The sequence below is a fragment of the Suncus etruscus genome, chromosome 15 (assembly GCF_024139225.1).
Source record: "Suncus etruscus isolate mSunEtr1 chromosome 15, mSunEtr1.pri.cur, whole genome shotgun sequence".
Taxonomy (NCBI): Eukaryota; Metazoa; Chordata; class Mammalia; order Eulipotyphla; family Soricidae; genus Suncus; species Suncus etruscus.
In genome coordinates this window covers 67,395,659-67,417,757 of record NC_064862.1, presented here as the reverse complement: position 1 = coordinate 67,417,757, position 22,099 = coordinate 67,395,659, and the positions used below count along the sequence as shown (strand labels likewise).

At 39.4% G+C, this 22,099-nt stretch overlaps 1 protein-coding gene across 1 annotated transcript in view; it reads right to left on the bottom strand.

Moving 5' to 3' along the window:
* Nucleotides 1–22,099, bottom strand: part of TPST1 (tyrosylprotein sulfotransferase 1) — a 93,797-nt gene that overhangs the window by 53,828 nt on the left and 17,870 nt on the right. Inside the window, exon 2 of the mRNA XM_049789532.1 lies at nt 1,210–2,154. Within this exon, the coding sequence (XP_049645489.1) occupies nt 1,210–2,054 (845 nt within the window). The 5' untranslated portion in view covers nt 2,055–2,154. The remainder of the gene's footprint in view (nt 1–1,209; nt 2,155–22,099) is intronic.

The window sequence follows — 22,099 nt, the reverse complement described above, 5'->3', positions numbered from 1 at the left end:
AAGGACATAGATTTGGACCAACAGAGGGATAAGAAAACCTCCAGCTAGAATCAAATCAGCCACACCTTTTTATTTAATTTGGGTCTTGCTATAAACTATAAACCTCCAATGTACAGGTTGCTGATTGGACAATGCCAGGAACCCATGTTTGTATTAATTATTTTTTTCCTTTTTCCCTCTCCTTGGGACTCACAGATGCCAGTTTCCAGAAGAGGAAGGAACACCTTTTAACTTTTCTCTAAGTTATTCTTTCAATCCCATTTGCATTGGCACACCTCCCTGTCTTTCTCTCTGTCTCCAGGCATGGCTCCCTAATAAGCCCTTGCTTTACTGTCTCTAACCACCAACAGTAGTTTTTCTCGCAAGTACTTGTTCCATTAAGGTAGCAGCCACTAACTTAACTGTTAACTGTTCTGAGGCACCCCATAAAGGTACTGTTCTAGAGATTCTCCTTGAGGCGCAAGCTTCTGAGACACCACTCAGATGGGGAACGACAGCACAAAGAGGGATCCCTCATCTCCTCATGATTAGTGGTTACTCTCGGTTTGACTCTAAGCTGTCCCAATGTTATCAGAGTCCTTCCCATACCTCCCCCTTCCAACCTACCATCTTAACAGGCATTTTTTTGGGTTTTTGTCTCCATCAAATAAATAAATACAAAGGACAATTAATAAATTCTAAATTGAATAATAATAAAACAAGCAGGTCTATAATAAGCTTGTGGGAGAAATTTTTAAAATTTTAAGGGGTTTTTGAATCATACCCAGAAGCTATTCTGGGTACTCAGTGGCTAGTCAGGGTTCTCTGGGCAAGTCTGGGAGAACCATACAGCATTGGCAGAGACTGAATCAGGATCAGATACATGCAATGTAAGAGCCTTACCTCGGGCCTGGAGAGATAGCACAGCGGCGTTTGCCTTTCAAGCAGCCGATCCAGGACCAAAGGTGGTTGGTTTGAATCCCGGTGTCCCGTATGGTCCCCCATGCCTGCCAGGAGCTATTTCTGAGCAGACAGCCAGAAGTGACCCCTGAGCACTGCTGGGTGTGCCCCCACCCAAAAAAAAAAGAGCCTTACCTCCTTTATTATCTCTCCATCCCAAGATTTATTTTTTTAATCTCATCAATGAGTCGGTATCTGTTCCAAAAAATGCCATTTACACACACACAAAGCTTACTATAATATTAAGATTAGCAATAAACTTCTACTTACTTTGACAGGGACACTCCCCCAGCTTTCCCAATCATCTCTTCATGGTGTAACACAGAGTGGTTCCATGGAATATGGAGGAATTTTAAGAGTGTTCTCATCCACCGTTCAGGATGTAAGACAAGCTGTTCATAATGAACTAACATGCATTTTTTATAACCAACCTCCATACACTGGTTATACATGGTCTCTATGGCACGATTCCACTTGGTTAGACAGTCCCTATAGCTGTTTAAATCAAAACCAGCTATAGTAACTTTCCGAGAAATCATTGAATGTACTGATGCCCGGCCATCTCGGACCATGAGGAGAAATTTGGCATTGGGGAATAACCTAGCAAGATAGGTTAAGGATTTCAGAGCAAAGGGATCTTTATTACATAAATACGTAGCCGGCTCCCCGTGCTTAACAATGATTTCTAGTAAAAAGGCTTGCATGGCAGAATCCAGCACTTCATCAGTGACACCAGCTTCATCTAGGCGTATTTTCTCTTTACTGGACCGTGACCACATTTGCTTCAGGGCCAGGATTCGAGGAATGACCCTGGTTTCCTCTCCACAGCGAATATCAGGATGTGCATCTAACATGGCCCTCATGAGTGTGGTTCCACTCCGAGGTACACCTCCAATAAAGATTAAAGGCATATCTTTGTGATAAGCAGAGGTTTTGTTGGCTTTGACGTCCAGGTTGGTTCGCATAGTGGTCCTTGTGCTCTCCAATTTGAGGGATGGGCTACGTTCTTCTATTCGGTGATGACATTCCATGGCATGTTGGCCCAAGTAAAACACAGTCACTGAACTAATCACTAGACATGCCAATAATAAGTTCTGCTTCAGTTTTCCAACCATCTTGATGTTGTTATCTTGTTATTAAAAAGATGTTCCAGTCAAATGATTTTCAGGAAATATTTAGGCCATGGAGAGTCTACTTCTGAAAGATGATCAACATCTAATAAGAAAAGTAAAAAGTTATTTTATCATTACACATAGAGTGTTTACAAATTAGTCATCAGTTATCACTATTCCATTTTACCTAGAAAGATGCTAACTGGTATCTTTAGCACATACATTTATAAACAAATTAAAACAAAAATAAATCAACATTAAAAACAAACTGCTTTTCTTTGTTTTTGGACTATACCTAGGCTTATTCCTAACTTTTTTTTTTTGGATCACTCTGCAAGATTTGGGGGACCATATGTGGCTCTGCTCAATCTACATAGTGAACCCAGGTCACTGTGAGGTAGGCAAGTGCCTACCTGCTTGTTGTGCTATCTCTCCAGTCCCCACAATAGCTTCTCTTAATATGATTTTTTGTTTTGTTTTGTTTTGTTTGCTTTTAGGCTGCACCTGGTGTTACTCAGGAGACCATATGGGGCCAGAAATCGAAACTGGAGTTCAAACAAAGTATGTAACCTAGTCTATTGATCTAGTGATCTATATCCCTCTGGTTCCATGTAACAATTCTAGAATTATTATTCTAGAAAAATAAAAATATTCTTATTAATAAATTGTGCTGAAATTTTATATACCCAACTATATTTGGAATCCAAACATATATATCAAGATATATATTCAGGGGGCCGGGCGGTGGCGCTGGAGGTAAGGTGCCTGCCTTGCCTGCGCTAGCCTAGGACGGACCGCGGTTCGATCCCCCGGCGTCCCATATGGTCCCCCAAGAAGCCAGGAGCAACTTCTGAGCGCATAGCCAGAAGTAACCCCTGAGCGTCACAGGGTGTGGCCCAAAAACCAAAAAAAAAAAAAAAAAAAGATATATATTCAGAATGATAGCACTGGCTTGGCACTGGTTTAAAAGATTCCTTCATTTCCAAGACATCAATGGCTCTATAAAAGAAAAATATCAACCATAAAAGAGAAATTACAGAAGCAACACACTACTTCCAAATCTTTCCTAAAGATTCAGTTTACATACTCCACAAATTATTTACAGACTAGAGGCTAGATTCATTCTTGGGTGTGGTTGAGAATAAATTTTGCTAAGAACAGCAATGTGGTGATGTGTGCTTCAAGAAACAATCCCATGGACAAACAGATATAAACAATGATGGGTTGGGTATCTTAGTAATAGGCAAAAGAACAATAGCAATACAATAAAAGGAGCACATAAGGGTTCAGAGAAAGTTGTAACAGTGTTAATGAAAATAGGGGCCGGAGAGATAGCATGAAGGTAAGGCGTTTGCCTTTCAAGCAGAAGGTTGGTGGTTCGAATCCTGGCATCCCATATAATCCCCCTAGCGTGCCAGGAGCGATTTCTGAGCATAGGGTCAGGAGTAAGCCCTGAGTGCTGCTGGGTGTGACCCAAAAACAAAACAAAAAACAAAATGTCAATGAAAATAAAATGGAAAGCTACTTTAAAAGGTAGGAAAGATATAGGGGCTGGAGTGGTAGCATAGTAGTAGGGCCTTGGCCTTGCACATGACTGACTCAGAATGAACATAGGTTTGATTCCCAGCATCCCATATGGTTCCCCTGCCCAGAAGCAATTTTTGAGTACAGAGCTAGGAATAACTCCTGAGCACTGCCGGGTGTGGCCCAAAAACAAAGAGAGAGAGAGAGAGAGAGAGAGGGGGGGGGTAGGATATACAAACTAAAATACAACTGCTTAAAAACATACAACATAATTAAATGTAATATAAAATAACTCTGAAAATTGGTATAAAAAGAACAAAATGTGTGTGTTGTGGAGGGAAGGCAGGAAAAAAAGAGAAGGCTGAAAAAGGGACTAGGAAGGGTGGCCAGAGAGGAATGAATAGACAAATAAGACTGAGATACAGAATATTCTAAAATACTCTATGACTAAATATGTAGATGTATAAAAGCAAGACATGTATACAAAACTATTTGAAATGCTAGTTTAGCTAATGTAGACAGTAAAAAGACTATATTTAAACTAATAGTTTTTCCCTGAATTCAGAGATGGCCACATGTGATAGTTAATCCATTTGTCATTTTGGCTAAGTTAGGATGCCCAGTGTTTGAGCCAAACACCAGCTATGTTTACATGAAGATATTTTCTATATCTGATTAATGTTTAAGTCAACAGACTCTAAAGCAGATCACCCTCCATTATACTCCATAAATAGGTTGGTCTCAACTAACAAAATCCTCAAGAGAAAAACATAGTTTTCCTTAACAAAAAGGAAGCCTCAAGACTGAAATATAGAAACTCTGCCTGAGTTTTCCACTCCACTGTCCCATGGGATTTCAACTCTCACCTTCTAGACAACTCTATAAATTTTAGAATTGCTAGCCCCATAATCATGAGTTATTCCCTTAAAAACTCTCTGGCCAGAATGATAGCACAATAGTCTGAAGGCATACTGATCATGTGGGAGGCATTGGCTTGATCCTGGCACTACACAGTCCCCAAGCACGGTAAGAAGGAAGGAATCCCTAGCAGCAATTAAATCTCCTGAGCACCATCAGGAGCAACTCTGAGTAAAAGAAAAGAAAAAGGCAGCCTTTAGGGCAGTCTGTATCATCATAAAAATAAAGCAAAACCTTTTATCATCCAATCTATCTACCGTATTTTCCGGCGTATGACAACTTTTGAAACAAAAAAAGTCAACCGAAAATCGGGAGTCGTCTTATACGCCGAGTATATCCCAAAAAATGTTTCAATATGCCGCTAAACAAAATAAAAAAAAAAAATCAGGCCGCAGAGTTTCCAAATCTCTTTCTTGGGGGCTCCCAAACAGTACTCAGGAGATCTGGGGGCCACTTCTAGCAAAACCCAGCTAACCATGTTGGTGATTCAGTGCTAGGGTCCGAGAATGGGGTGTTTTTGGTTCATGTAGTGGGGGAGATTAACTGACGCCACCAGGGAATTGCCAGAAAAGGTGCCTATGATAAGAGACCAATCACTGCCAGGCTGCTTAGACCGCCTCTCTAACTCAGCCTACCCAAGCAGGCTTTTTATGCATGCAAATTAGACAATGTCTGGACCCGAATCTACACTGTCAAAAGCCTGATCAGATTGGCCAGAGTCAGAGAGGAAGTCTATGACAGTATAACCTTTGAACCTTTGCTTGTTGTGATTGGCTCACTGTGGTACATACAGTTGCAGCACAGGAACGTACTGACTGAAACAGCAAATATAGGCCTAAACCTATGTTTTAACTGCAAAATTGGGGGGGGGGGGTCGTCTTATACGCCCAGTCGTCTTATACGCCGGAAAATATGGTATCTATCTATCTATCTATCTATCTATCTTTCTACATGTGCATACACAAATACAGACTATTGGTTCTGCATCTCTGGAAAACTTTGACTAATAATAAGGAAAAGAGTGTATTAGAAAATGAATGCATTCTGGGGCTGGAGCAGTGGCCGCAGTTTGATCCCCAGGCATCCCATATGGTCCCCCAAGCCAGGAGCGATTACTGAGCACATAGCCAGAAGTAACCCCTGAGTGTCACCGGGTATGGCCTATCCACCCCTCCCCCCAAAAAAGAAGAAAATGAATGCATTCTGAGGTGGGATTTATTGCTATGGATTAGTGAGTTGTTATATAATTATCCCTTAAAAACAATTATAAAGCTGGATGAAACTAATAAAACCACCTTCTATTCCTCTGGAAACCAACCATAGGAACACAAAACCCCTCAGGGGCATTAATATTCACAAAGATACTAAATGTTTACTAATAAAAGTGAGACTCTGTGGCATGTCTGCCTACAACCACTCCCACCTTACTAAACAACTAGAAGTTCCATAAGTAGGTCAAGGAAGATAAGGTTAAGGATCAGATACTAAGTTTACTAATAAAAGTGAGACTCTGTGGCATGTCTGCCTAAACACTTACTAAACAACTAGAAGTTCTAAGTAGGTCAAGGAAGATAAGGTTAAGACAAGGCAAGATAAGCAGAACAAACAGCTTTGCTCAAAATATCAAGGGAAGGCTGCTCAATTGGGAATGGTAACACAAACTCAGTTGTTTTGTCCAGGTGATAGGCGAGGAAGTCAAAAGATCTAGTAAGGGAGGGTACACAACCAGTTAGCAAGTTCAAGGAATAGTCTGAGGCTATGTATAGGTAAAGAAAAGAGCTGAAGGACTAAGACAGGGGTCTCAAACTCAATTTACCTGGGGGCCACAGGAGGCAAAGTCCCGGTGAGGCAGGGCCGTATAAGGGATTTCACACAAACAAAAAAAGTCCTCAAACGTCATTATTAACAGTTTTAATTATTTCTTCTGAACATGAATAGAACATTGAGTGAAGATCATGAACAGTTCTTCTGAACATGGCATCTTTTGCTTATTCCTTGCTGCCAGAGACTTGACAGCGCTTCTTCTCACAAATCTGAACCACATTTGGCTTTAGAGAGGAAGCAGTTGAGACCCTCAGTATGGCTTGAAGATGATCATCATTAAGTCTAGACCTGTACTTTGACTTATTGAAGTTCAATGTGGAGGATAACTTTTCACACTAATATGTGCTCCCAAAAAGGCACATGGTGCGCTTGAATATTCGGGAAAGTTCGGGGAAGCTGGGGGGGGGCAATTCTCTCAAAAATTGCCCATGCATGTCTGCTTTTCCACTAATCTCCCTGAACTTGGCGTTGAGATCAGAGTTGCATTGCAGGTCAATGAGCTCCATTTGAAGCACAGTAGGGGCACCTTGCACATCAAAGGAAAAGGGGTCCACAAAAATTTGGAAAGTGGCTCTATGCTTTTTGAAGTCTGCAAATCTGTAATCAAATTCCTTCTCTAACTTAAAAATAGCATCAATATATTTCTCACTACTGAATGGTATGCCTGCATCCACAAGTTCCTTGCATGCTGGGAAATGGCAAAGGTTTGTCTGAGAGAGCTGAGATTTCCATAACACAAGTTCTGTGGAGAATGCTCTCACGTTGTCATAGGCAGCACTGATAAGCTGCCCTGGGCCTTATAACATCTTGTTTAGTACATTCAGCTTATGTGTGATGTCAACAAGAAAAGCTAAGTCCATGAGCCATTTGTGATCACTCAACTCAAAAACAGCATTCCCATCCTTCTCCATGAAGGCTTTCACTTCTTTTCTCTACTCAAAAAATCTTTTCAGGACATTTCCCCTGCTGAGCCAACATACCTCGGTGAAATAGAACACATCTTCATATTCTGACTCCATTTCCTCTAAAAAGCACAGAATCTCCTGTACTTTAAGCCCCTGGATCTGATTTGGTTGATGCATTTCACAACAACAGACATCACATTGTCACACGGCAGGCATTTACTGCAAAGGGCCTGCTGATGGATAATGCAGTGTAGAGCAAAGGCCTTCTCTCCACCCTCCTCTTCAAGTTTTTTTGGAACAAGGGCCACCAGTCCATTTTTCCTCCCTGTCATCGATGGCGCTCCATCGGTTATTATTCCAACAAACCTCTTCCATGGCAAACTTGCATTCTCAATGGCATCACACAGATGCTGAAATATCTCATTAGCGGGGGTCTGGCCATGCATTGGAATTATTGTGAGCAGCTCCTCTGTCAATTCAAAATTGCAATCAACACCATGGACATAAATTGTGAGCTGTGCAGTGTCTGTTATATCTGTGTCCTCGTCTAGAGCAACTGAGTATGCATCAAAACATTTGGCTTTCTCACACAGTTGATGATAAATGTCACTTGACATGTCAGAAATGCAGTCTGCCACAGTGTTGGCAGAAAGGCTGATTTTGCTAAACTGACCTTTCTTTTCCAGACAGATAATATTTGCAGCCTGTAACATGCATTTTTTTTTTTAACAAACTCTCCTTCTATGAATGGTTTCCCTGCCTTAGCAATCATCTCACTAACCATGTAACTAGCTTCGACTGATGCAACATTCTCTTTGGTTGCTTTCTTGAAGAAATCTTGTTGCCTCATTAGACATGCTTTAAGACTGGCAACTCGCTTGGCTCTTTCATTTCCTTGATATTTTGCACATTCCTCAGCATGTTTAGTTGAATAATGGCATTTCAAGCTCTATTCCTTGTGCACTGCAACTTTCTCTGAGCAAATAAGACATGTTGGGATGCCCCTGTGCTCAACAAAGAAATACTGCGTCTCCCACTTTTCCTGAAATTGTCTGTGCTCGTCATCAATCTTTCTCTTCACTGGAGGCTTTGATGAAGTCATGATGAAGGTATCACAAAATCTAATTCTGTAATAAACTTCTCTCCCTTCTCTCCCTTAGGCCTCGGATAATGCAAGGGACAGCGGGCTGGAGCAGCGGAAATAATGTCTGCACTAAGCACAAAGTATTCGTGATTATTCGCTTACCGAATATTCGCAATAAAAAATCGCATTAGTAAGAAAAAAATCACATTAAACATTTGCATACCTCGAACAGCACTGCTCAGTGTATACGAATGTTTAATGTAATTTTTTCTTACTAATGCGATTTTTATTGCAATTATTTGGTAAGCGAATAATTGCAAATACTGTGATATTTGAAGGCCGGCTGCGGGCCACAAAATGTTGTACGGAGGGCCGCAAACGGCCCGCAGGCCGCGAGTTTGAGACTCCTGGACTAGTAAAACCCAGGGTGGATTTTAAAGTCAAAACCCTGGCTTTGCTCCTCTCTTCACGCACAAATCCACTCTAAAAATCCAGAATTTTTAGAATAAGCTCTGTAAATTAAAATAAGCAGATGAGGGACCACTATTTACAAATAAACACAAGTAGCATTTGTGTGTGTGTGCATATGTGTGTGTAATGTGCATATGTGTTTGAGCTGCTATATCAGCTAACATTTATATGGAATGTCCACACAAATCATATGTATAAAGCCAGAAAGCAAGGACAGAAGTAGAGATTGTGTTTTTGTTTTTGGACCACACCAAGCAAGGCTCAGGGGTTTTATTCCTGGCTCTATGCTTAGGTAGGTTCAGCATACTACTAATTGAGATGTTGAGGATTGAACTGGGGTCAGTTGTATGCAACACAAGTGCCATTCCCATTGTTTTATCACTTCAGCCCCAGAAATAGGAATTTAACAGCAGACAATGAGGGGATGTGATGGAAATGCTTTAAAACTAGACAAGGAAGAGGTATGCAGAACAGCATAAAAACTATTATAAATCTACTTTCAGTGGGCAAGATCTTTTTTATATAAATCACACCTCAGTACAGCTTTAAAAATATATTTGTTCCAGGACCAGAGCAATAGAACACTTGCCTTGCATGAAGATGATATGGGCTTAATCCTCAGCACCCCATTTTGTCCCCAAGCTCTCCAAGAATGACCCCTGAGTGCAGAGCCAGGAGTAAAACCTGAGTACCACCAGTATGGCACCAAAATAATATATATGTATATGTAGTATATATCTTATATAAATAAGAAAATATACATGTATTATATATGTATAAATATATATTAAAAGATAAGAAAAATATGCCTACTTGCATATACAGAAGAAAATGTTATAGTCTAAACAGAAGGAACCAACTAGGCTTTGGTTTTTGTTTATTCATGTACTCATTCTGCTAGCTGCATACTGAGATTATTTTATTATGCCTTCATTACTAAGCTGCATGCAACAAAGAACCACAAAGTGAAAACAGCTTCAGATGAAAATATCTTAATAAGAAAAATATGCAAAGAAAAAATATTAAGATAGTTGGCAGGAATATGGCATGTAAATGCTTTACCCATAATATGGAAGACACTCTTAAGATGCAAAACCAGAATTCAAATAAAAAGGAGGTAGGTAGAAGAAAAAACAATGGCGAAACAAAAAACAATAGAGAAAATAAAGATTTAAGATTCAATCCATGAGACCAGAGAGACAGCACAGTGGTAGGGCGTTTGCCTTGCACGCAGCCAACCCAGTACTGATGGTGATTCAAATCCTGGCATCCCATATGGTCCCCCATGCCTGCCAGGAGCGATTTCTGAGCACAGAGCCCGGAGTAACCCCAAGCACCGCTGGGTGTAACCCAAAAACCAAAAAGAAAAAAAAAAAGATTCAATCCTAAAATAATAAAATTTGGTTGAAAAACAAAAAGTATATTCGAATACAAAAAGGAGGAATGGAAAGATGAAGTGAAGGAAAAGAAGAAATAAAAGAATGGAGGAGGAAGAAGGATGAAAGAATGGAAGGAAGGAAGGAAGGAAGGAAGGAAGGAAGGAAGGAAGGAAGGAAGGAAGGAAGGAAGGAAGGAAGGAAGGAAGGAAGGAAGGAAGGAAGGAAGACTAACATGACAAACTCCTAAGTTACTATACCAGCAATAAATACTATCTAATACCAACTCCCATAAACTTAGGCTAAACTTAAGCTCCCACAAAATACAAAAATATCTTTCTTTAAAATGTAATGTTACTAATGTATTTCCTTGCTCAGAAACATACTATAAATCATTTTAATAGTTACATACTACTTTATTGACAACATCTCCTTTAGTAATAAATGAGGGTTCTTTTTTCACCACACCCCCACAAGCACTGGTTGTTTCCAACCTTTTTTATTTAATTGACTTACTTGGGGGGGGGGTTGGGTCACACCGGGCAGCGCTCAGGGGTTACTCCTGGCTCTACGCTCAGAAATCGCTCCTGACAGGCTCATGGGACCGTATGGGATGCAGGGATTCGAACCTGTTCATAATACAGTTGGTATTTGTTCCACAGATAAAGTTGTTCATGATGAATTACAGCCCTATAAAGTACAGCAACCTTCACCAGAGCACATTTTCCACCACCAGTGTCCCCAGGTTTTCTCACACTCCTGGATGCCCTCTCCCCTTCCTGTCTCTGGAGCTACATTTCTCTCTGTCTCTGTCTCTCTGTCTCTGTCTCTGTCTGTCTCTGTCTCTGTCTCTGTCTGTCTGTCTGTCTCTCTCTCTCTCTCTCTCTCTGTCTGTCTGTCTCCTTTTTTCCTTTTAGACGCTTTGGTTTGCAGTACAGTGCACATTTCCCACCACCAATGTCCCCAGTTTCCTTCCCATCCACACTCCTCCATCTGCCTCTGGGGCAGACATATTACCTCTCTCTCTCTCTCTCTCTCTCTCTCTCTCTCTCTCTCTCTCTCTCTCTCTCTCTCTCTCTCTCTCTCTCTCTCTCTCTCTCATCCATACTCCTCCATCTGCCTCTGGGGCAGACATACTACCCCCCCTCACTCTCTCTCTCATACTGTGGTTTGCACTAGTGCTAATAAAGGGGTGTCATGCACATCACTTTATCTCCATTCAACACCCAGTTCTTGTCCAGAGTGATCAGTTCTAACTATAATTGTCATAGAAGACCCTTCTCTCCATTCTTTGCGGCAAACTTTATACATGGACTGGTCCTCCTGATCCTCATCTGTTATGTTTAGATTTTACAACCATACTGTCTTTTTCTTATATCCCACAGACAAGTAAGATTATTTTATATCTATCTCTCTTCCTCTGTTTAATTTCATTCATAATAATAATCTCTATAAGCAAAATTCATAACTTCATTTTTCCTAATGGCTGCATAGTATTTCATTATGTAGATGTACCACAGTTTCTTTAGCCACTCATCTGTTGAAGGGCACCTAGGTTGCTTCCAGATCCTGCTATTATGAATAGTGCTGTGATGAACATAAGAGTGCAGAGGGCATTTTTGTATTGTGTTTTTGTATTTCTAGGGTATATCCCTAGGACTGGTATTGCTAGATCATAAGGAAGCTCAATTTCCAGTTTTTTGAGGAATATCTATATTGTTTTCCATATAGGCTAGACTAGATGGTATTCCCACCAGTAATGAATGAGAGTCCATTTCTTCCAGCATCCATGCCAGCACTGGTTGTTCTTATTCTTTGTGACATGTGCCATTCTCTGTGGTGTGAGATGATACCTCATAGTTGTTTTGATTTGTATCTCTGACGATTATAGAGATGTGGAACATTTTCCCATGTGCTCTACTGATGTGCTATCTCTCTAGCCCCCAAGACATTTCTTTAGAAAAGAGACACTGTGGAGTTTGAGGTCTTTCTCTATCTCACACACTTGATACTCTTCTCAACTTCTTTTTAAAAGACAGTTCTGGAGTTTTAGTATAGTGGTCTTGGACACTGCGTACATGTGCATTTGAAGACGCAAACAAGACTCTTCTCATTACGGTAAATCCCCAAGTTAGAATGATTTGACTTAATAATAGTGGAACTTGGAGGGGAAAAAAAGTAATAGTGGAACTTTACAACAGTGCAAAAAAGGCACCATTGAAGTGGGAAGTGACTTCAAATTTTGAATTCAGAGCTTTTCCAGATAAGAGACACAAAATAAATACTCTCTGGGGGTAATAGGCAGTGGCAACTTTAGTCTCACAATAACCACGGAAAATAACCAAATCCTATAGACTATTTTTCATTTTTAATATAGTGTTCAATATGTTAAATAAGTATTCAACATTTAATCATAAAAGCAGCTTTGAGTTAGATGATTTGGTCCAATGTGGGCTGAAGAATATGTTCTAATGACACAGTAGGTTATTTTTTGTTTGTTTGTTTGTTTTTTTGATTTTTGAGTCACACTCAGCAGCGCTCAGGGGTTACTCGTGGCTCTACACTCAGAAATCGCTCTGGCAGGCACAGTGGACCATATAGGATTCGAACTACTGTCCTTTTGCATAAAAGGCAAAGCCATACCTCCATGCTATCTCTCCAGCCCCAGGTTATATGTATTAACTATATTTTAATTGGGGTGTAATTCCATCTTTAGTTGAGAAAGATATGTACTCTGACAGCAATATCAATATTCTCTTAATTAGGACACTTATCATTGAAGTTATGTGGCTGAGCTCTAGCTAGTAGTTTCTAAGAGGCTTTTCAAGTAAACTAGTGCAGTTCTGCAAGAATATAAAAGTTGAAAAGCTCTAAAGTTGAGTCTCAATTATTTCTCCAGGGAAAAGCTTTATTTTTCTTTCTATTGAAACACTATAATAAATATATCTAAATATTACCATTAATAGACTATTCTTTCCTAGTATGCCCTGAAACATGAAGAAATAATGCTCCAGAGAAGACAATGCTGAAAGTTACTTCTATACTTAGTTATTTTGTAAATTTAATGAAGATTGCTAACCAAAAAACAGAACCAATCCACAGAAGTAGGAATATAGAGGTCAGCAACACATGTGGAAACATAATATCATGAGCATATTTTTTTTGTTTTGTTTTGTTTTTTGGGACACACCAGGCGGTGCTCAGGGGTTACTCCTGGCTGTCTGCTCAGAAATAGGTCCTGGCAGGCACGGGGGATCATATGGGACACTGGGATTTGAACCAACCACCTTTGGTCCTGGATTGGCTGCTTGCAAGGCAAACGCCGCTGTGCTATCTCTCCGGGCCCATGAGCATATTTTTTACTTGTGCTTTTAATAGTCGAGACAGTGGCCCTGTGCTAGATCCAAAGAGAAACTGTGTAACTGTTTCAGAAAAAAAATTATAGGAATGTAACAATCTTCTAAAAACTTTTTTCCTTTGTTAACATTAGCTCCTTGCTACCAATGACCATGATCTAACCTATACAGTAACAATCATCAATGCCACCTTGCTTGGCATTTAAAATCAAGTTCATAGCTAACTTTCTTTTTTTGTTTTTGTTTTTGTTTTGGGTCACACCGGCAGTGCTCAGGGTTACTCCTGGCTCTACACTCAGAAATTGCTCCTGGCAGACTCGGGGGACCATATGGGATGCAGGGATTCGAACCACCTTCCTTCTGCATACAAGGCAAACACTTTACTTCCATGCTATCGCTCCGGCCCCTCATAGCTAACTTTCAATTCACTTCAAGCTTTTTAGTAAAAGGAAATATCATTTTGTCTCCCTGAACCTGTTGATTCATAAAATGACCTTTCATATGAATGATATGTGACTGAAATATGAAAGGATTAATGTGAAGGTATGACTTTGTCAATAAAAAGAAACCTCCAAGGGGTGAAAAAAATACTTTGCAAACTGAAGTCCAAGACTGAATCCCTGGCACTGCAAGTCACTGGATTAATGTTTTTGCCTTCCTTTTTTTTTTTTTTAAAGGAAAACAATCATGTAGTACAGTTAGTCAGAACTGGTACCAATTGACCAATAACAGAGACTGTGTGAAAAATAAGTGTGTTGGCACTACAGACAATGTCTTGGATTGGAAAATCTAGCTTGCCTGGAGCCTAGGGTTGGTCTTATGCCAGGAAACTTCAGGGGTCTGGTCTCTTTGTATTTAGGTCAAGGTTATTCCTTTCCATGCCCCTCATATTTTGGTGGGCCTATGCAAACAACAATGGCCACTTAACACCGTTTTTACTGTGCTCCTTTGACTCTAATCCTTAAAAAAAAAAAAAAAACCCGCTTAAAATTTGAGGTTAACTTATGCTAATATGCATGTACAGGGAAATATAAAAAATACTATGCCTCTAATGTTTAAGGAGTTACGTAAGTTTTATGGCTTTAGATTGCCTTGTGTGCTGTTAAGAAATATTATAATGGGGCCGGGTAGGTGGCGCTGGAGGTAAGGTGTCTGCCTTGCAAGCGCTAGCCAAGGAAGGACCTCGGTTCGATCCCCCGGCGTCCCATATGGTCCCCCCAAGCCAGGGGCGATTTCTGAGCACATAGCCAGGAGTAACCCCTGAGCATCAAACGGGTGTGGCCCAAAAACCAAAAAAAAAAAAAAAAAAAAGGAAATATTATAATGTGTTACGATCTGGGGACTTGAGGGACAAAGTAATTGTACATGGATTCTGTTTTATTTATCTTAATGTTCTTTGGCTGAAAGTTCAAAGTTAAGATATCAGCAAGGGGACTTCTTCTGAGAATTATGTTATGGGAGATTGTCCTTCCACTGTAACTTTACCTTGTCCTCTTTCTTTGCATCTTTGTTCTCATAATTTAAAAAAAAAAGAAAAAAAGAACTGGTACCAATTGAAATCAGTTCTATTTTCCTGTTTATCCACATGGAATTAAATTACTAAGAACCCAGTTCCCACAAAATAGGGGTAATATAATCACAGTTTTTCAAATAAAATTAAGAGTACACAATTCAATAATCAATACGACTGGAGAGATAAAGACATTCCTGTAAATTCTCTTTCTTAGTCCTGATGCAAAAAAGTGGATAATGTTACGTTTACGGTACAGTGCCTGTGATACCATCATACACTGCTCTATCTACTTTTATCTCTTGGCATTCTTATGCAGAGTCACTCCCGCCCAAACTTGGCACTTCATACCCAGTCACTGCTCATGCTCTGCCACTTTATGACATCCTCTTTTCTACTTTTTTTTTGGTTTTGGTTTTGGTTTTTGGGTCACACCCCGGCAGTGCTCAGGGGTTACTCCTGGCTCTAGGCTCAGAAATAGCTCCTGGCAGGCTCAGGGGATGCCAGGATTTGAACCACCGTCCTTCTGCATGCAAGGCAAACACCCTACCTCCATGCTATCTCTACTTTTTAATGATGCACACATGATAACTTTCCTACCAGGGTTGAGCATTCAACCCTGGATTCCTTTGTCCCTTTTAAAGGCATGTAACTTCAAATAATTGGCAATAACACATTGGTTTGCACTCAAGACACAGCACTACAGCTAGTTTATTCCCACTAAACCATAAACTTTTTAAAACAACAAAAAATGTATAAGAAGGTTGGAATGTATAGTGGATAGGGCAATTACCTTGCATTCAGAGAACCCACTTTGATTTCCAGCATCTCATATGGTTCCTAGAGCCTACGAGGAGTAATTCCTGAGTGCAGAGCCAGGAGTAACCCGAGCAATGCTTGGTGTGACCTATAAAAACAAACACGCGCACACACACACACACACACACACACACAATATATTGGCAAAGAGATAATACAGATGTTAAAAATATCCTAGCTGGCTGAAAATCACCTAGAGAAGTGATGCCCAAACATCAATAAGTACCCCCCTTGGAATTCCCCCTAAGACCCATAACAAACAGCAAAACATAAAACATAAAATAAGGTACAGGGATATAGCTCAGCAGTAGTTTATTTGCCTTGCAAGTGATTCCTGGGTTTGATGCTTTGGTCAAAACACCTCACACAAACTAAAGTTTATTATCATTCATGCACCAAATGCATGAATATCAGATAAAATATAAAGCAAGGAATTCACAGATGAACAATGAACAATTCTCTTAAATCTTAAAAGTACATTTGGAATTGTTTGAGACAAAGATGTTCAACAATGTGAAAATGAGTCTGTCTTTATTTCAATCCAATACCATGCCACTTTAATTACTACCACGTTGTACTGCAGGGTTTTTTTTATTTGTTTGTTTGTTTCTTTGTTTGGTTGGTTTTGGGGCCACACTCAGTGACGATCAGAGGTTACTCCTGGCTATGTGCTCAGAAATTGTCCCTAGCTTGGAGCACCATATGGGATGCAGGGGTGTGGGTGGGATCGAACTGTCCATCCTAGGTCAGTGCGTGCAAGGCAAACACCCTACCACTGCGCCACTACTCCATCCCCTCTGTACTGCAGTTTTATGTTGGGAAGGGTGATGCCCTTCCATTTAGATCTAATTCTTGAACCATTTTTCATCTATTCTGTATATGAGATTAGGAAATACTTTAGCTGCATTCTTTGTATATGATTATCCTATTTTTCTCTACCACATGTTAAAAAGACTCCTCATTCTCCACTAGTAATCTTAGATTCTTTGTCATAAATTAACAGACTAATTTCTAAACTACTTTTTTTTTTGGGTGGCGGGGTCACACCCAGCAGTGTTCAGGGGTTACTCATGGCTCTACACTCAGAAATCGCTCCTGGCAGGCTCAGGGTACTGTATGGGATGCCAGGATTCGAATCACCGTCATATATATATATATATATATATATATATATATATATAATATCTTTATTTAAGCATCTTGATTACAAATATGATTGTGATTAGGTTTCAGTCATGTAAAGAACACCCCCCTTCACCAGTGCAACATTCCCACCACCAATGTCCCAAATCTCCCTCCATCCCACCCCACCCCCATCTGTACTCTAGACAGGCTTTCCAGTTCCCTCATTTATTCACATGGTTATGGTAGTTCTCAGTGTAGTTATTTCTATAACTGCACTCACCATTCTTTGTGGTGAGCTTCATGAAGTGAGCTGAAAGTTCCAGCCCTCCTCTCATTGTCTCGGGATTGTTGCAAAAATGACTTTTATTTTTCTTAAAACCCATAGATGAATGAGACTATTCTGCATCTCTCTCTCTCCCTCTGACTTATTTCACTCAGCATGATAGATTCCATGTACATCCATGTATAGGAAAATTTCATGACTTCATCTCTCCTGACGGCTGCATAATATTCCATTGTGTATATGTACCACAGTTTCTTTAGCCATTCATCTGTTGAAGGGCATCTTGATTGTTTCCAGAGCCTGGCTATTGTGAATAGTGCTGCAATAAATATAGGTGTGAGGAAGGGGTTTTGTATTGTATTCTTGTGTTCCTAGGGTATATCCCTAGGAGTGGAATAGCTGGGTCGAATGGGAGCTCAATTTCCAGTTTTTGGAGGAATCTCCATATCGCTTTCCATAGAGGTTGGACTAGACGGCATTCCCACCAGCAGTGGATAAGAGTTCCTTTCTCTCCACATCCCCGCCAGGACTGATTGTTCTCATTCTTTGTGATGTGTGCCAATCTCTGTGGTGTGAGATGGTATCTATTGTTGTTTTGATTTGCATCTCCCTGATGATTAGTGATTTTTTTTCATGTGCCTTTTGGCCATTTGTATTTCTTTTTTTTATCAAAGTGTCTGTTCATTTCTTCTCCCCATTTTTTGATGGGACTAGATGTTTTTTTCTTGTAAAGTTCTGTCAGTGCCCTGTATATTTTGGAGATTAGCCCCTTATCTGATGGTATTAAGTGAATAGTTTCTCCCACTCAGTGGGTGGCTCTTGTATCCTGGGCACTATTTCTTTTGAGGTGCAGAAACTTCTCAGCTTAATGTATTCCCATCTGTTTATATCTGCTTCCACTTGTTTGGGAAGTGCAGTTTCCTCCTTGAAGATGCCTTTAGTCTCAATGTCATGGGAATCACCGTCCTTGTGCATGCAAGGCAAACACCTTATCTCCATGCTATCTCTCCGGCCCCCTAATTTCTAAATTTCTAATTCTAAATAATTAGTCCACATGTCAAGTTTATTCCAAAATCATTGTTTTAGTTACCATCATTTTGTAACATTGCTTGAAGTTAGCTAATATGATGTCTCCATTTTCATTTTTATCAGGATTATATTCAGGGTCTTTTATGATTATATACATACACATCATTATACATACATAATCTTGTATGGTTATTTTTGTTGTTCTAGATCCTTATTCTATTTCTAAAACACTGAAATTCTGAGTGGGATTACTTTAAAACTGTATATTACTTTGGGGAAAAATGGACAGTTTAACTAAATAAACTCTTCCTGTCAGAAGAATGGGATGTCTGTCTCTGATATGTCTGTTTTGTTTGGCCATACTCAGCAATGCTCTGAAGAGGCTATTCATGGTTCTGTGCTCAGTACTACTCCTGGCAGTGCTTGGGGGACTATATCTGGCCCCTCTATTATGCCGTGTGTGTGTGTGTGTGTGTGTGTATGTGTGTGTGTGTGTGTGTATGCGCATGCACGCTCATGCCCGCCACACCTAGCTGTATTCAGGATTTACTCCTGGTTTCATTCTCAAGGATTGCTTCTGATGGGGCTCAAGGGAGCGTATGGAGTGCTAGGCATCAAACCCAAGTTGGCAAGTACTCTACATACTATGTCATTTCTCTGTCTCCTACTATGTCTTTAATAGCATCTGTACTTTGTGCTATGAATTTCACTGTCAGGTTGATAAATAAGAATTTAATTCTTAAGACATAGTTGTAAGTAGAGTTGTTTTATTAACTTATTATGGTCTATAATTTATACAGGAATAAAAAAGATTTTTGTATTTTGCTGTACTCATTGTTTCTAACTGCCTTTAAAAGTTTTCTATATTAGCAAATGAGTTTCACTTCATTTTTTTGTTTTGTTTTGTTTTTGTTTTTTGGGGGCCACTCCCGGCAGTGCTCAGGGGTTACTCCTGGCTGTCTGCTCAGAAATAGCTCCTGGCAGGCACAGGGGACCATATGGGACACCAGGATTCGAACCTTAGGTCCTGGGTTGGCTGCTTGCAAGGCAAACACCACTGTGCTATCTCTCCGGCCCCCGAGTTTCACTTCTTATATTTTATTTTATTTCTTGCTATTTTGAATAATTGCTCTAGCCAAACCCTCTAAAATTAAAATGAAAGAAGTGAAGATAACAGTTGCTCAGCAGTAGAGCACTTGCCTTGTATTTGTGAGGATCTGAATTTGAGCCAATCACTAGAAAAAAATAGAAGGTGGTAAGTAAACAACTTGGTCAAATTCTTAGCTTTTTTGGGAAGAAGGAGATTCAGAACCAGCAGCACGAAGGGCTTTCTCCTGGCTCTGCGCTCAGAAGTCACTCCTGGCAGGCCTGGGGGACGATATGGGATGCCGGGATTCGAACCAGGGTCTGTCCTGTGTTGGCCACATGCAAGGCAAACACCTTACCGCTGTGCTATCACTCCAGCCCCATATTCTTAGCTTTAAAAGAAAAACTTTGCATCTTTCATAACTAAATATATAATTTTTTTATTTTGGTTTTTGGACCACAGCCAGTGACACTCAGGGGTTACTCCTGGCTATGCATGCAGAAATTACTCCTACCTTGGGGAACCATATGGGACCCCCAGAGATCGAACCACCGCGGGGTGTGGCCCAAAAAAAAAAAAGATATACATTATATCCCATTTTATTGAATTTTTATCATAAATGGGTCTGACTGTCAAATGCTTTCTTAGCACCTACTGATATGATTTTTGTCATTTTTAGAAGCATTCCCTTATTCAAATTTTTGAAAGAGGCTAAAGTTCTTTATTTTCTGTGGGGTTTGGTCCACTTCCAGTGGTTCTAACTCAGGACAGCAATGCTCAGTGACCACCAGAGTTATATCTAATTATGCTCAGTGAAACCATACATTCTAGGACCATACAATTGAAATCAAGGCCTGACACATTACAGTTCATGAGTACCACAGTTGAATCCAAAGCCCGACACGTGCAAAGTATTTGCTTTGCCACTTGAGCCACAATTATTTCCTTCTTTAAAGATTTAATACAATTTACTGGTAAAGCCATCTGGTCTGGTCTAAGATTTATGTTTAGGGGGAAGACTCTTAGCATGCTTTGATGTCCATACTTCCTGTCAACTGATTATAATTTTTTATTTCCTCCTATTTCAATTTTGGTAGGCTGTATTTGTCTAAGAAAGTTAAAGGTTAGATTATCAAATTTACTGACATGTAACTGAACAGAAATCTATCATAATCTTTTGTATTTTTTTTAAAGCAGGGGTGCTACACCAACAAGTGTAGGGGTTACTTCTAGCACTGTGCTCAACAGTTGCTCCTAATAGTGCTCAGAGAACCCAAACAGTGCAAGGGATCAAACCCAGTCATCTTTCATGCAAATCATGTACTCAGCCAGAGTTGTCCCTCGAGCTATTTGCATTTCTTTGGTGCTTTAACTTTCTTTTATTTCTGAGTCTACTTACTAGTTTTCCTCTCTATTTCAGAAACTCAGTGAAATTTACCAAATTTTTCAAGTTCAGTTTTATTAATCTTTTGTATTTTCTTGTTCCTATGTATTTCCATTTTGATTTTAATTATGTCCATCCTTCTTAGTAACTTTTTACTTTATTTGTTGCTTTTATTCCAGTTGAAATGGGAACTTTTTCTTTTTCCTTTTAGCAGTTTTGGTTGCATCCATATGTTCTAATTAACTTGTGCTTTCACTTTTAGCTGTACCTTTTAATTTCTGGTTTAATTTCCTCTTTTTCTAAAATTTTTGAGATGGTGGGAGGTGCACCTGATGGTGAATGGACTTACTTCTCTTCTGTATTCAGGATCACTCGAGGCAGTGTCTGAGAATCAGTGTATGAAAGGCATTTGTACTATCTCTCCATCCCTTTCATTTCTTCTGTCTAGTACTTGCCAAAAAAATACTATTTAGTTCTCATGTGTTTGAAGCTTTCTCAGTTTTTTCTATGTACCTTCTTAACTTTACTGATACTTGTTTTGTGTCCCAACATATGTCTAGCATTGAAAATATTTTGTATGCAATTAAAAATTATAAATGTTGCCATCTAGGAAAAAAGGCATTCTATAAATATTTATTAAGCACATCATTTAAGCATGTAATTTCCTTATTTGTTCTATTTTACATAATCTGTAATGTTACAAGTGAGGTTAAAAGCCCCTCCTATTATACTGCAGCTGATATCATTCTTTCCTTCTGTATTTATTTTCATAACATATATTTGGTAAAGTGGCTTACAACAGTTTCCATATTACTGTTTTATACTTTTACTGGTATTTCACCAATTTAACACCAGAGCATCAGTAACCCACCACCACTGTTCCAATATCTCTTCTCTCTCCCCACTTCCTTGTCATAGATTACCTTTCATTTGGCAGTGTTTCAATTTGTTTGTCACAGACTGTCTTTTCTTTTGTTCTTTCTGTAATTTTTATTTAAAAAATCATGATTTATAAAGTTATTGATAGTTGAGTTTTAGGTATTGCTTTCTTTTCTTTATACTATGTATAAGTGAGATCTCTCAGAGATTGTCTTTTTTTTTTAATGACTTACCTCACAGCTTGTATTCTCCAACTGCATCTAAGTTTCAATGAACTGTACATTTGATTTTTTCTCATAGCTAAGTAGTCTGTGTTTATACCACAATTCATTATTCATCTGTTGTTGTATACTTGGGTTTTTAGACCTTAGCTATTGCAAATGTTGTTATGAATAAAAGTATGCATATAGGCTCATGAATATATGAATATTTCCTTAGTACAAGAAATAAAGTATACTCTTTCTTCTTCATTTT